Consider the following 17,452-nt stretch of genomic DNA (forward strand, 5'->3'; position numbering starts at 1 on the left):
TAAGAAAGGCACTAGAGAGGGAAATAGATGTATGCAGGTAAAGATAGGAGTTTTTCCATTTGTTTTATTTCATTTCTTTAGAATGGCTGAGCCAGGGAGGTACTATCTAATTTCAGAACATTTTCATCACCCAAAAAAGAAACCCCATACCCATTAGCATCTCATCTTATCCCCAACCCCTAGCAACCACTATTTCTGTTTCTATGGAATTGCTTGTTCTAGACATTCAAATAAATGGAATCATGCAGTAAGTGGCCTTTTGTGTCTGACTTCTTTCACTTAGCATATTTTCAAGGTTCATCCACACTGCAGTGTATGTCAGAATTTCATTCCTTCTTAAGGGGATCAACACTCCATTTGTATAGATATACCACACTTGTTTATGCATTCATCAGCTGATGAACATTATATCGTTTCTACTTTTTGGCTATTATAAATAATGCTGATATGACATTTTACGTGGTAATGTTTTCATTTCTCTTAGGTGCATACCAGGAGTAGAATTCTGGGGTCACAGAATAACTGTGTTGAACTTCTCGAGGAACTGTCAAACTATTTTCCACAGCAGCTACATTACTTTACACTCCTACCAGCAATGAGGGTTCCAGTTTCTCTACCTTTTCATCAACATTTGCTTTATCCATCTTTTTTATTTTAGCCATTATAGTAGGTATGAAGTGGTATCTCATGATGGTTTTGGTTTGCATTTCCATAATGGCTAATGATGGTGAACATCTTTTCACGTGCTTATTGGCCATTTGTATGTCTTCTGTGGAAAAATATCTTTTCAAATCTGTTGCCCTTTTTTTAAATTGGGTTGTCTTTTTATTTTTGTGTCATAAGAGTTCCTTGTATATTCTGGATACTAGGCCCTTATCAGATACGTGATTTGCAAATATTTCCTCCTGTTACTATCTTTTCCTCACAGTATCCTTTGAAGCACAAATGCTTTTAATTTTGATGAAGTCAAATTTATCTAATTTTCCTTTGGTTGTGTTTCTGGTGTCATGCCTAAGAAACCACTGCCTAATTAATCCAAGGTCATCAAAATTTACGCCTATGTTTTTTCTTTCAAGGGTTTTGGCTCTCACATTTAGGCTGCCCACCCATTTTGATTTCATTTTTGTACATGGTGTCAGGTAAGAGTCTAACCTCACTCTCTTGCATGTGGATATTCAGTTGTTCAGTACCACTGCTTGAAAAGATTATTCTTTCCCCATTAAACTATCTTGTCTCCCTTTTCGAAAATCAATTGACCATAAATGTATGGTTTGTTTGACTCTTGATTTTATCTATTGATCTATATGCCTATCCTTATGCAGTACTGTACTGTTGGTGGGGGGGGGTTGTTTGTTTTTTTGTTTTTTTAAATCACACACTAGCATGTAAAGAGTAATGGACTTGAAGTAAAAATAAACACCAATGGTCAAGTCCCAGCTCTGGCTCTTACTTGGGAATTGGCTATACTACAAAACTCATTTCCTTACTCTCGCAGAATTAGGAATTAAGTGAGATGTGAAATTACCTTGTAAACAATAAAAGGTAACACAATTAAGTTTTGTACATATTTTCTTAATGATTACGACTGAACCTCATAAATTTTGGCAGCCAGGAATAAAAGTAACATAGTAAGAACCTTTCATAATCTGTTTCTAAAAAAACAGTGCCTAGCACATAGTAGGCCCTCAATAAATATATATTGAGTAAAATTAACTATTTTCCAATTGCTTTGTTCTCTATTTTCTGTAACTGTTAAGACTGAGGAAACAACTTATATATTTTAAATCATCAAACTTCAGGTTTTTCCTTTAGCAATTATTTCCTTGGAGGAAAAAAAGGTGGGGGGGGAGTAAATTTCCCTTAGGCTACTTCTAGCTTTTTAATATTATCCAATATTCTACTTAAGAAGGTTCTCCTCATATGATATTTAATAAGGAAAGGAAAATTTAAAATATTAAAGTCAAAGTGAATTCTATAAAATTTAGTAACAACATGATTTATTTAGTTGGTAGTTCCTACAGTTAACTCTATAGTTACAATGTATACCCTTTAAGTTTAGGAGGAAAAAAAAAAAAACACCTTTTTTTGGCTCCAGCAGCTTAAGATCAATATTTGTTCAGAGGAAAGAGCAATTACTTGGGAATCAGCAATATGTTTTATCCAAAAAATTTCAAAAGTGAGGTCTTTAACAACTTTATTGAAATATAATTACCTACCATAAAATGCACCCATCTTAAAAAGTGTCCAGTCCAAACTATATCCAACCTCCTGGGATCAACCATTATGGAAAAGAATATTTAAAAACAAATGTCTCTATGTGTATAACTGAGACACTTTGCTGTACAGCAGATATTGGAACAGCATTGTAAATCAACTCTACTTCAATTTAAGAAAAAGTGTCCAATCCAATTATTTTTAGTAAATTTACAGAGTTGTACAACTACCACCACCATCCAGTTTTAGACCATTTCCAACACCCTGAAAAGATCACTTGTGCCCATCTGCAGTGAGTCCCCAGTCCATTCCCGGGCAACCACTAATCTATTTTATGGACATTCCATAAAATGTTGTAAAAACGGAATCACACAACATGTGGTCTTTTGCGCCAAACAGAATGTTTTGGAGGTTCATCCACACTGTAGCATGTCAACAGTTCATTCATTTTCGTTGCTAAATAATATTCCAAGCTTCTTTATTTTATGTCTGGTATAAAACAACCCACAAAAACAATTTGTATCCTCTTTTACAAAGAGGTTAAAAAATTTACCAAAAATATTTACTCCTTGTATACTCCACACTACTGCCATTATCTTTCTAAAATTCAAATCTGATCGCTTTTTCCTCTGCTAAAATCTCTTCAACAATTACCATCAACCTATAAGGCAAAGTTCAAGCTCCTTGGCAGAGCGCACACTGTGAGCCATGTTGATCTGTCCAGTCTCATTCCCTATTGCTCCTTTCTTGAACACTCTGCCAGCAATCAGTTACTGAGGTATATATGGTTCTCCCATGCTCTCTTCTATCACCGATATGCCTTTGAACTCATCTACTTCACAAATTTGCATTAAGTTTTCAAGTCCAACTTAATACATCATTTCCCAGAGCCAGCCTCACTTTCTCAGCAGCTTGTGCTGTAATCAAATTACTTCTTACACCATGCCACAACTGTTTACCTATCTCTCTTACCAAACTCATCCCAGCACCTAACCTTATGTCTGAACATCACTGGTATTCAGTAAGTATCTGTTCAATTAAACAATACATTCTGACTATTAATATTCTTCTGCTCACTTCAATAAGGAAGATCAACTGTACTCTAAAACTGATGGTGAAAGGATCTAACAGAAGTAGTATAACACAACTGCAAAGTCTAGGGCAGTGGTCTGCAAAACAGGGTATACTCCAGGGGTCAACAAACTATGGCCCTCCAGCCAAATCCAGCCCACAGCTTGTTTCAGTAAATAAAATTTTATTGAAAACAGCCATGCTCATTTGTTTAATATATTGTCTGTGGCTGCTTTTACCCTACAACAGCAGAGTTGAGTAGTTCCAACAGAAACCATATGGGCTGAAAAGCCTAAAATATTTACTATTTGGCCTTTAAAAAGAGTTTGTCAACCCGAAATACATCATGATGCGTGGCGGGGGGAAAGAAAATATCAGAACTCCCTTTATATAAGTTTTTCAACTCATCTTTTAAAATTCTTACTTTTGTATATATTTTCTAATATTAATACATCAGTGATATATATAATTTCTAAATGTAAAAATGTACGCACACACATTAGGGATTGTGCATGACCATATTATTTTTTTACTAATATAAGTGACTCAATTAAAAAAATTTTTTTAAACAAAAACCTAGTAAGTCTTATTAAGACAGACAAGTTTTAGAGTTTATTGAAAATTTAGCAATCAAGATTATTATATGAACAATTAGGTTCTGTAAGTACTTCAAAGGACAAGAGAAAGAGGCCTAGAATTAAATATTTTCCAAACCAAAATGCTCAAAACATCTCTAAAGAATCTTTTATGGGGTTAAAAATGTTACTCAAATGATGCAGGTAGTACTAATTCTTCAAGATGAATGCAACCAAATATGTGTTACATAAATCCAAACTGCTTCAAAAGTGGCTGTTTTTAAAAAAAATCAGTGTAACAGACAAATCAAATGCCAATTTGCCCTTCCAAGCCCTGAAGCCCAATTGCCTGATATATAATCAATATATGATAAACATATAAACTAAGAGAATACTTCACTACATTTTTTTTAATCCATGGGTATTTAACATAATGCACTTTTGTAACTCAAGTGTTCCTTAGTTGTGATAGTAGGCTGTTTCCATTTACGACAACAGATACTAACCTAAGGTTCTGAAGGGCCCCGGAAATACCAAATTCCTCCCTTTATAGATCTTAAGGTTAGGAAGGTGGTTTCCAATAAGTCAAAAGTTGAGGTCTGATCACCATCCTCAACAAATTTACATACTAAATTTACCAACTGAACCTGGATTTGTCAGGTTAGGGTTGTCATTCTGTGTTGAATCATATTCTCCAACAAATAGTAACAGCCCCCAGAGAGAACTACACTCTACTCTGCTCACCTTTAAGGCTCTTTCTGAGGCCTTCCGAGATGACTAGCATCAGACTTTTGAGGAAGGCTAGCCATTAGACAAGGCTTTTCCCCACGATCTGACTGCTTGAAGTGACATCCAGGATCAGGTCGATCCTGTATCCAGGAATCATGACCCTCCCTGAGGCACCAGTCATCATGAGACAGTCAGTGCACTTTGGCACTTCTTGAAAACCACTGGACTGCTCCTTTAGCTGAAAGGAAAAAAAACATCAAAACCACAACAAACAAAACAAAGGGGGAAAAATCAGTAATTCAACCTGAAAAGACAGAGCGTGGGGAAAAATATACCAAAACAGCCTTGTCTAGATCAAAATGTAGCCTTGCCTTGATGTAAAGATCATAGTTTCAGTATCGTTCCAGTCAATGCACGTTTATTCCTAATACGCAAACCTAAAGAATTGTAAATCTATTGTATTACATCTGAAAAGAACAATTCAAGGTGGAAGTTATATAAAATAGCTATTTATGGAACACAGCTAAACAATATAATGAAGGTATTTATAAAAGACTAACAGCCTCAGGCTCAGGTGAGTGTGCCCCATCAGGAGACCAAGTACTCAGCTTTTTCATGCTCTCAAATTGTAATCTGACTTAGAGAGGCATGAAATACACCTAACAGACTGAGTTTAATTGGCAGAAACTGCCAATGCAGTCAAAGCCAATCTTAAATTACACACTGTTGAACAGAAAAGGAATTAAGCTTCCATCCTCTTTAAATGACTTGACACTACTACAAGGTATACCCCCTGACACACAATGCTCTTGTCCTAGCATTCTGACTATCAATGTTCATGCTTGTTTAAAATAAGCACTTGAAGATGTTTATATTATGGCTTTAAACAAAATAACTTAAAGATCTGATAAATAAATAATAAGATGACAACGATTATTTATTTAATCTGCTTCAAAATAAAAATTCTATCAGAACCCAGAGATAAAATTCTGCTTATTTCTCTGTTTTTAAATACAAAATACTTTTCCTAAGACATAATGTTAAAAGGCAAGAAAAAGTCTTTAAGTTTACTGTTTAAAAAGTTGGCTCATAACTCCTTTAACACATTTGTACCCTAAAGTTAATGATACTTGATCAAACAATTATTTTATATTCTTTTCTACTACTTATCCAATATCCCCATCTCAGTCACCACTACCAATAATATCGACACATTGATTCCCAAGTTGAAAACCTCAAAATACTACTAAAACCGTGGGTTTTGTTTTGTTTTTACTTGTCTGAGAATATGATTAAAGCTAGAGACCTCTGTCCCCCAGAGAACTGTGCATATATATCTAGACAATGTCTGGATAAGATTTCAGGGGATTTACAGAACTCTCTGAAGCCCAAGCAGGGACCCTGGGTTCAGAACCCTGTCAGACACTTTGCTTTTTTCTTCTCCCTTACCGTCCTTGAGGACCTGCCTAGCACACCTATGAAAACCTATGAATCTCTCAGACTTCTGCCTCCCTGTCCGGCGTTGGCTTAGTTTTAGCACACCCCATGTTTTCCCTGGGTTGTTGCATGTAGTCTGCTAATTCTTCCCAGTTTACCACCCTTCAGATCTATCTGCTTTCACGTTCTAGCAAAGTACACTCACTACAATGCAAATCTGGTCGTGTGACTCATCTGCTTCATACCTTCAATACCTCCTCTGCAAATGTTAACAGAATGATGTCCAGTCTCCTTAGGATGGTTTCATCTGGCCTCTACCTGCACTTCAAGCATCCACTTCTCCTACCTACACTGACCATATTCCACTCATAGAATTTACAGCCTCCCAATATACTGTTCTCATGCCTTCATACTTACATATATACACTGTTCCCTCTTCCTGCAATGTCATGGCTCAATTCCTTACTCACTCCTCAAAACTCAGCTTCTCTCTTTATTTCTGCCATGAGATTTATCTTAGAGTGTTAAAAATGCTCATTTACTTTCCTATCTTGAAAGACAATATGTTTTCTAGGGGGCAAAAGTCTTGCTTAATTCCATCTTTGTGTCCCCAGTACCTAGAATATAGCAGTACTAAATATAAATGTATGGTGTGCCACGATTCTTGTACACAACCAAAGTCACTATGCAGCACAAGAAAAATCATTGCTGAATTAATCTAAATTATACTTTAAGCATTGAAAATTGGAACAATTCATCATGGAAGGGTATTTTAGCAGCAACTCTCTAGAAAGCAAAAATTAAGTGTAACCATCACCAATTCTATGTATATATAAACTTAAAAAAAAATGCTAGTTATGAACATCCAAATCAGGAATTAAAGCGTAGTAAGGGTAAGAGAAAACTACATAGTCCTTTCGATAAAAACTCCTAAGACAGATATAGCAAGCACATGACAGACAGTATGAATTAATTACTCCCCCTTTTTTACCCTCTTCTCCTCTACCCTATTCTCATTCTCAGGGTCTAAGAGAACTCTTCAATACAGCATACCATATGCAGCAACTAAAGACTGACTGCAGTTGATACAAAAGTTAATACCTGAGGGCTATCCAATAAGTGATTCTAAGTCATATCAAACACAATAAAAAAAATATTCACAGAAGACCTATTCCATATCCCTTGGACACCCAATTCCCAAGTTTAACAATTCTAAAGGTCAAGAATTAATTTTTATCTTAAACAAAACATACTGCTGGCCATGTACATCAAAAACAGTTTTATCTTGTTTGGTTAAAGTTGTTCATTTTTACATGTATTTTTTGTAGTTTTAAAATATATATATTTGTAGTTATGTTCTAAAACTATGGTTTCGAGCCATAGTTGATTCTGATGCATAGTTTCTGGGTATCAAAATCAACTTGGACACATCCAAAAATACAGATTCCCAGGTACCTGCCCAGATCAATGGAAGCAAAATTTCCAGAATTAGAGCTGAGGCATGTATATTTTATAAAACACTTAGGTGATTTTGATGCAGTCATTCGAAAACTACTTTTCTAAATATCAGTAGTTTATATATGTAAGAACTAGAATCAGAAGAGTAATAGAAACATCTCTAAATGAAATTTTTCTTACATGTATAGCATCTCTTATTGCTTATTGGTTCTGACAGGCTAATAAATGCAGGGTGAAGTTGCTTCACCTTCTGAAATAAAAACTATTTTGATATATCTTAACACAGAATTCTAGATAATAGATGAGTAACTGTAGCCACACAGCTTCACTAAAGAATGATCAGCCAGCATTTCCTTTTAATTATTCTATTATAGTGTCTGTCTAGAGGCAATCCTTAAGAGTTTTTCTTTCCACATGACCTTGAAAAAAGATTCTTTCAAAAAGAGTATTGCAAATGTGGATTGCAGAAAATTCACTACAGGTATTAAATTGAAATATATCATCAACTTCTTTTAATTATGCATTTTTATTATAATTACATATTTTCAAATAATAATAATTGTAGATATTATACATTTCTATAGCACACCAGAAGTAAGGGGTTGAGAGAACACAGCCAAAAATATGGGTAAAAAAGAAAATGCAGGGCTTCCCTGGTGGCGCAGTGGTTGAGAATCTGCCTGCTAATGCAGGGGACACGGGTTCGAGCCCTGGGCTGGGAAGATCCCACATGCCGCAGAGCAACTGGGCCCATGAGCCACAATTACTGAGCCTGCGCGTCTGGAGCCTGTGCTCCGCAACAAGAGAGGCCGCAATAGTGAGAGGCCCGCGCATCGCGATGAAGAGTGGCCTCCACTTGCCATAACTGGAGAAAGCCCTCGCACAGAAACGAAGACCCAACACAGCTATAAATAAATAAATAAATAAATTTAAATCATATGGGCTTCTAAGAAGACCTCTGCATAAAAAAAAAGAAAGAAAATGCAAATGATCTATATCCAACAAATTCTTAGTAAATGTTCTTGAAAGTTGAATTGATAGAGACTAACATATTTATATAGTAATGTTACACATATGTTTAGAACATTTGAATCACAAATCAGTAAGACAGGAGCTAATCTTTATAATGAAAACTCAGAAACGAATTTACACACAGATCTGTTTAATACAGTCTATCATACTACAATGACGTCCCTCAAGATTCCTTAGAAGTCTTTTTGAAAAAGAAAAAAAAAAAGACAAAATTCCCCCAAATTCTAAGCGTATTGGGAAACAACAACAATTTTAAATATGTGTTTTAAAATCTTTGTAGACACAATTAAAATAGTTTTGACAGCTTACGGCACATATTTTTGGTGACTTTAGTGAAATACAAATATTTTATGGTGGGGGGAGATGGGATTTCTGAATTATTTCAGATAGTTGAAACAGATTTAAAAATTCTGGATTGTCTTTTAATCAGTATATATCGTGAAGAGTTAAATACAAACTGTAATTACATATCTTAATTATAGATTATCCTTACAAAAGATAAAACCATTAAACATTGCCTAGAATGATCCAGAAAAATCACTAATACCAGTCCATATCTCAAAGACTGATGGGACTTCTGCATCAACTTTTGAGAACTGACAAGTTGAAAGATAAGACCCCAAACTATAGCCACTTGAACACACAGTTGAGGTTCCTCAGACATTTCTTTCTACAAACACGTGCACTTTCTGAACATCTTCCAAGCAGTTATGAAAGTAGCTGTCCTAGTTTGTCTTAAAAAGCCGGGAAAGCTCATAAGGCAAAATTTTTAATGCCAAAAGCCAACAGGATTTTTTTGACTGCAAGTATCTTCTCTAAAATGTTAGCCTCCAGGGCAATCATAACTGATAAAGAGATGCAGAAAGAGTCTTCAGCAAATCTCAATATTTGAAAGATAACACTACTATTAGCACTTTCAAGGAAGAGAAAAATAACTGCTACATGATCCTGGAATGTCATTCATCACCAAGAAGGTACTGGCAGGATTTCTTCTGACTACTTTATTGAGCAATATAGTTAGCCATGTGTTCCTGGAATCATAGCACAGAATAGTTTTCCACTGCAAAAGAATACCAGAGAAGATCTTTGCAAGCAATAAAAACCAGAAAAAAATTTTTTTTCTATAACTCTAATTAAAATATGGTGATTCTACCAAAACATTTGATACATTAGTAACATAACATGATAAATGGTATTATGAGTATATGACCACAAGTATGTTTATCAACACCAAAGATGAAAAAAAAAACCACCAAAGATGACTATTATGGCAATAATATAAATTTCTTGTGTATCAGAATTCAAAGTCCCATCTAACTCAGAGCTCATAAGTGAAAATACAGCAAACAACCAGTTTTACCAAATAGCTACATTTAAAAAGAAAAAAAGTCAAAAAATACACACATACTCTTCCATCACAAGCAGTCATCAAAAGTCCTACAGAGTTATCCAAAAAACACTACACTAGAAACACACTCATGAACAATTCCGACAATGGCCTGGACTTTTATTAAATAAGGCCAAAAAAGATCATTAAAATTATAAATTAAGGTAAAATGATTTTATACAGCTCAGGATTTTTGTCCATAATACACACTGTTTCTCTCGTAATTGCTAACATACTGCTAAATGATGAACCATCACAGAGGAAATGGTATCCCTACATTATTTTGACAAACAAGTTATAAGTAATTAGACCATTCTGGCCTGTACAAATTTAGCCAGGTCAGGAGGCAGTACGGCACCAAGTTTTTCCATTAACTATTTTCTACACTCAAAACAACTTTGTACCAGGTTTCTCTATAACTTTCACAGATATAATCTATGAGCCACATCCTATACCAAATCATCCACAAGATCCTTGCATTTAATCAAAATTAAAATGACTATAAAAATTCACATTGCACAGGATTTGACATATGTACAAGATAGGTAATATTAACCCACCCCTCCCTCTTTAGCGCTCCCATACACCTAGTAGGCATCTCTAGTTTATCATTCATAAAACCACTTAATAGGCAATTCTCCTCCATAAGACTGTGAACTTAAGAACTAGAAATCCACCCTATTCATCTCTGTTATCTTCACTGACTAGAAATGCCCAGGTCATAATAGTCATTCAAGGGACACTGAGTGAATAAGAACATAATACCTACATCACAAATGTATAGAAAACAGAAGCAGACAAACAGGAAATCAGGTAAATAGAACATAAATTTCCAGAACATACAATAATAGAATTAAACAGAAAGACTGTAGATAGCATCAGGGAAAAGGCACTGGGTCTTGAGGGGCTGGGATGTCTTTAGAATTTAGATCAATTCTAATCCAGAATTTGGCAATAATAAATGTTATAACCTTCAGCAAATCACTTTGCCTCCCTGGATCTCAATTTCCTCATTTGTAAAATAAAAAGTAATACTAGATGAGCTCCATGTTTCCTTACATGCCATAAGGATGATTTCAAAGCAGCAGGAACACTTATTCCTGAAAAATAGCACTGGCAGAACAGATAAAATACACCATGTGAGATAATATAACTCGTAAGCAAAGGGTATTGTATGGGTGGGATGCACAACTCCATAAACCGTAACAGGTCACATTAATAGCGGTCACAGGTAATCAAGAATTATACACATACCTAATGTGGAAATCATCAACACAATCACTCATTCAATAAATCTTTAAAAAGAATCAAGTTTTGCCAAAGGCAAACGTTAAGAGAACTAAAGAGAAAGAGGCAAAGGGAACATTCTGCTTGTTATCTCCTAGTAGAAATTACAACAATATAGATCACGTGTACCACACACATGCATACACACACACAAACACAAAAGCAAACCAAAAAGCACCTTTATGCTTTTTATAAATTGATAATTCTCCTCAAAATGAATAACATAATTTAATTACTTAGACTAGAAGAGACCAGCATTCCAGCAATCCCACTACTGGGCATATACCCAGAGAAAGCCATAATTCAAAAACACACAGGCACCCCAATGTTCATTGCAGCACCCTAAATGCCCATCGACAGATGAACGGATAAAGAAGATGTGGTACATATATACAACGGAGTATTACTCAGCCATAAAAAGGAATGAAATTGGGTTATTTTTAGAGAGGTGGATGGACCTAGAGACTGTCATACAGAGTGAATTAAGTCAGAAAGAGAAAAACAAATACCATATATTAATACATATATGTGGAATCTAGAAAAATGTTACAGATGAACCGGTTTACAAGGCAGAAATTGAGACAGAGACGTAGAGAACAAACATATGGGCACCAAGCGGGGGAAAGTGTTGGGGAGGGATGGTGGTGGATGAATTGGGAGATTGGGATTGACATATATATATATATATACTAATATGTATAAAATAGGTAACTAATAAGAACCTGCTGTATAAATAAATAAATAAATAAATAAAATTTTTTTAAAATTAAGCTTCCACAATATACACATATAGGGTACATCCTCTGGCCCACAAAATGAGTCTTGTTGGAACATTAAGAACCAAACATGCCGATGATCAAAGAAACTCCTAAATTTGAAACCCAACACAACTCAGAGACCTATGTTCCAACCGCATATCCAAAATAAACCTTTGCCTTATAACAAATGACTCTTCCACCTCAGATAAGAAGTAGCAGTGAAAAATTTTGATCTTGATGACTACCAGACTCAATACAACAATATTTATAATCAATATTTTTAAAATATAAGCTCTGTTCTCAGAACTATGCTAAATATTGTAGAAGATATAAGAGAACTAAAAGATAAGCTCCTGGACCACAGGAAAATCTTCCCAACTTTACTAGCAAGGAGTTTTAGGTTATTATAAACACATAGGTCTATTTCTCCAATATCTTTCCCAAGGACCTAGGAAGAAAGTTGAGCAATTCCAACATCCATGTATATTTCAAGATATTTTTTTAAAGCTAGAGGAGGTCCTACGAAACAAATATTACAAACAAACCAGATCCAGATATATGGGAACAAAATATACTGTACCCCAAAGGGCATTTCTACAAAGGTGGTAAGACCAGAGCACCCTGAATGGATAATCTCACATGTAGGAATATAAATATAAATGTAAATATAAATATAAATGAGAAATACCTTTGTAGTCATCATAACTACAAAACAAAATCATTAGTATTTCTGACCTGATTATTGATATCTCAATCTTTCTCTCAGTCAAATTTTTCAAAAGGAAGGTAAAGTGGGAAAAATCAGTTTGAGAACTTCAAATTTAAAGTTAAGCAACATATTGATTGTTCATGTATATAATCAGTGTCTATCTGTTCCTGATAGTGGCAGGATATAATTGGCTATACACATCAACTAAGTTTAAGAAAGCCCCAAAATCCATTAAGTTCAGCTATGGAGTGTTCCAAGGCTACTAATTATGTATAGACTATAAATTATTTAATTATGAATTTTAAACTACCTAAATTTTTCAACTGTTTCTCTATGAATTATATCCTAAACTCCCTTCAACATCAACTGCTCAAACAAAATAATTCTGGCTCTTTTCCCCTCAAGTCAAGATCAGGCAATAACAATGCTTTACTAGTTCCAATGCTTCATGATAGAACAATACAGTTGTTCTTTTCATTACAGCCTACCAAGCACTTTCATATACATAATTTCATTTCAGTCTTCCAACAACCCTATGAGGTAAGGCAAGAATTATCACCTTTATTTCACGAACAAGGATAGAAATTTAGGGAAGCTAGGTAACTGATACAAACTTCACTGCTAGAAAGTAGTTGAACAATGACTAGAACCCACGTGTCCTGACTCCATATCCAATCTGCATTCCACAATGTCACACAAATGAAAGTATTTCTAAAAATTACTGAACTTAAAGACTACACTCTTCCTACTTAATCAAACCGTGTGTAAATACAGTGAGAATTAAAATTAAGATTCTAAATCAAATGCAAGCAGTAAAGAGAGTAGCCTAAACCATCCCCTTTCTACAACAACCTATTTTAATAAACAAAATGTTCAAAAGCAATGTTCAGGGACTTCCCTGGTGGTCCAGTGGTAAAGAATCTGCCTTGCAATGCAGGGGACCAGATTCAATCCCTGGTCAGGGAACTAAGATCCCACATGCTGAGGGGCAACTAAGCCCATGTGCCACAACTACTGAGCTCGTGAACTTCAACTAGAGCCTGCGTGCCACAAGCTACAGAGCCCACGCGCCCAGGAGCCTGTGCACCACAACTAGAGAAGAGAAAACCCACACGCCACAACTCGAGAGAAGACTGCACACCACAACAAAGAGCCCACGTGCCGCAACGAAAGATCCCGCATGCCTCAACAACAACAAAAAATAGCAGTTCAAATACTAAACTAAAAACAGCTTAAGGTTAAAATAAACCTCTTGCACTCACCCTATCACATCACACACAACCAACTCTGCACAATGCATGCTAGTAGAGAATACATGAAGTTAGCTGTAAATTATTTATATGGTATTTGACTTAGAATTAAAATACCCAAACACCTTCACTTTTCCTAGTTTTAACCTCCTCTTGGCTTTGCTACTCTAGTCTAGGAGTCTCCATAGTGCAGTACACATGACAAACCACTGAAATATGGGAAGAAATTATTAGAATGCTGTCTCCATTTTTTTAGCCTGAAAATAAGAATTCATTTTACTAAATCTAATATATGAAAATATATGAACTGACACTGTGACCCTCACATAAACTCAAAAATACATATATAATTGAGATGGGTGGTAGGCTCCAAAATTTTTCACAGAAGGGATTCCTATTCAAGAAAATTTAGAAGCCATTGCTACAAACAACAGAGAAGGTAAATGAGTTCTAGGAGACAGATGACTCTAGATTGCATCAAATAAAGAGAGAACCTACTTAAGGTTTCAATATCCTACAATGTACACATAAATAAAGATTTTTCAACTGCATTTGCATAATCCATGCTGATATAAACATAACTTACCTCATCCTGGACTCCACTGGTAGTAGTCAACTTGCTCCCATCAGTAATTGTAATAATTATTGCTGGCTCCAAAAAAAAAGGGTTTCTTCCCTAAAGTCAAAAACACATTGATCGTGTTAAGGTCTAGATCAGCTTAATTTTTCTGAGTAAAAAGTCAATTTTCAGAACAGTATATAAATCCCCCTTTCTTGTTTTTAAATTTTATTTATAGCACATACCTTTTGTACATTTTTTTAAAAAGGTTTAGAAGGAAATGCAATAAACAAAGGTTAACCTTGAAGGGTTAGAATTAGAAAGAGGAAAAAATAGATTTTTCATTTCTTTCTACATTTTTGTATTGTATTAACTTTTACAGTGAGCATCTACATTTATTTAACTAAAAGTATTTAATTTCTTAAAAGGGACCCTACATTTCAATTCTAGTGATTTGACATATCTAGATATTACAAATTAAAATAATAGGTAATTTTCTTTAGAAACTTCTTAGAGAGGAAGGCAAAATACTAGGTGATCCTTTACAAGTAATCTATGCCTATAATCAAAGTATCTAACCAAGTGACTAGGTATGGAAGGGCTCTAAGAGCTGGTTCCAAAGAAACACTAGGCCTACCCTGAGCTTAGCAAAATTTTAAGAACAGTCCAATGTGAAAAGTTAAAAGTAAGAAGGATGGCTACTTAAAGAAATTGCTTGGTGAGAGGAGTAAAAAAAATAACAGCAGCGGAGGCAATGGAACGCAGTGGCACAGAGCTCTTAAATGCTCTATAGTTAAGGTGAAATAACTTCAATAGCTTCCATTCAAATCTCTGGCCAAGTCACTCTGTGAGTACTATGATCAATTCTAGGTGACACATTTTGTTCGGGACTCAGATAAACATAAGCTTATCTTTTACATATAAATGACTCTCATTTGAGATACTGAAGCAGATTCTGTATAACTCTTTAAGACAAAACCATGACCAGAGGGTAGAAGTTTCAAGAGGGTAAACCCTAAGCTGGAAATCAAAGGTATCAAATTCTCTGCTGCTAACAGTGTTCAAGAAAGGACAGAACAAAGTTGTGTTGGGTATGATGTAAAACAGCATATGACAAATGCACACTTTAATGGGCATATGAATCACTCGGTGATCTTAATAAAATGCAGGCTCTGGTTCAATAAGTCTGGGACAAAGACTAAGGTTTCGCATTTCTAACAAGACTGCAGGCTAGGAGACGCTAATGTTCACTGACCATACATAGAATAGCAAGAATGTAGAAGGGTTATATGCATGTAATATCTTATGGTTCTGTAACGTTTTCCTTACACATATATAACTCTCAATCATTAGCAGATTACAGTACATACTCCGTATTTGTTGAATGAGTTTACCAGCACTTTTCACATACGGTAATTGTGATTATAACCTAATCATAAAGTGGGAGCAGGGGGATATCTGGTATATTAAATTTCTTGATCAAGTCAAGAAAGTGTATGTAAGTGGCATATACCACTTTCAAACTGGTGTCCAAGAAACAATGGTTCCAGGTAGAGAAAACTTCCTCTGGTCATATAAAATTAAAATATGTTGGATACAACCTTTTAAGCTCTCAAATGCACAGTCGCATTCAAATGTTACTAGAACCTTGCAGGAGAAAGACAAGAATTTCCCTTCCCTTCCTCTTCTACAACATTCAAGGCAGATGGAACACGTTTTGGGAGACATTACATTACACACCATTTACCCCCAACATAAATTCTCATAATGCAGATCTTCTCTTTAATCGAGAAACAGGCAATGTTCATATTCCCAACCTCTGAGCTTTGATTGGCTCCCTCAAGAAGAATGCTTTTCCTTTTCCCTGCCCACAACCCATCCAATTCCTAATCATTTTTTAAGGCCCAGTTTAAGTACTCCTCTTCTGCCTTGAAACTTTCTCTGATTACTCTGGCCTTGAATAATTCAGCCCTTTCCCTCTCCAAATTTTAATAGTGGTAGTTTTCAAACTTAAGTAAATAAAAGTATAAATATAACATTTCCTCAAATAAAATTGGATTTGGAGTGCTTTCATGGAGTACATTTTGAATACCACTTCCCCACAGCGTTTATCCTCTCCTTCTCGTATTTTCAATTTAAATATACAACACCTCACACAACAACATATATGTAATTAACACTACTGAACTCTACACTTAAAAATGGTTAAGGTGGGCTTCCCTGGTGGCGCAGTGGTTGAGAATCCGCCTGCTGATGCAGGGGACACGGGTTTGTGCGCCAGTCTGGGAAGATCCCACATGCCGCGGAGCGGCTGGGCCCGTGAGCCATGGCCGCTGAGCCTGCGCGTCCGGAGCCTGTGCTCCGCAACGGGAGAGGCCACAGCAGTGAGAGGACCGCGTACCGGAAAAAAAAAAAAAAAAAATTTAAGCTAAATTCAAACACTAAAATCAAAGTTACTTTTTCCTTGACAACAAAGCTTTCAATTGCTACTTTACTAGAGTCTTATACACATAATACTCCTCAGAGTCTACGCCTGGAATTACTGTAATAACAGGTACTTGATAATAACAATAAAGCATCTATATTTATCTGATTTAACCCTAAAAACTTGGTGAGGTAAAATGTTCAGGGAGATTAAACAATATAACCCTCAGTCACACAGTTGTAACTGGCAATGCCAGAACATGATTCCAACTCTAAATCGCATGGTCTTTCTACAGCATCTGAAGGTCCTACTGGTAGCAGCTAAATTCTCTTGAATACAATTCTACACCAACGTGGGTTGTGCCACAGTCACACAACAATGAATGTTATTACAATTAGTTTGGTTTACTATATTCTATCTGCAGTAAAATTAACTACGTACAGTAGGACTATTCCATTACTTGGTTTCCTGTTGCTCTGTGATGTCTTACCTACCAATTTTTCTATATATAAATCAATATACCACCTCCCAGCAAAAACACAGTAAAATAAAATGCTATAT

At 35.4% G+C, this 17,452-nt stretch overlaps 1 protein-coding gene across 1 annotated transcript in view; it reads right to left on the bottom strand.

Moving 5' to 3' along the window:
• Positions 1-17,452, bottom strand: part of INTS6 (integrator complex subunit 6) — a gene marked incomplete at both ends in the record, with an annotated part of 93,791 nt that overhangs the window by 49,379 nt on the left and 26,960 nt on the right. The window contains one exon of the mRNA XM_079722066.1: positions 14,494-14,583. Within this exon, the coding sequence (XP_079578192.1) occupies positions 14,494-14,583 (90 nt within the window). The remainder of the gene's footprint in view (positions 1-14,493; positions 14,584-17,452) is intronic.

This window comes from Hyperoodon ampullatus, assembly GCF_949752795.1.
Source record: "Hyperoodon ampullatus genome assembly, chromosome: 16".
Lineage (NCBI taxonomy): Eukaryota > Metazoa > Chordata > Mammalia > Artiodactyla > Ziphiidae > Hyperoodon > Hyperoodon ampullatus.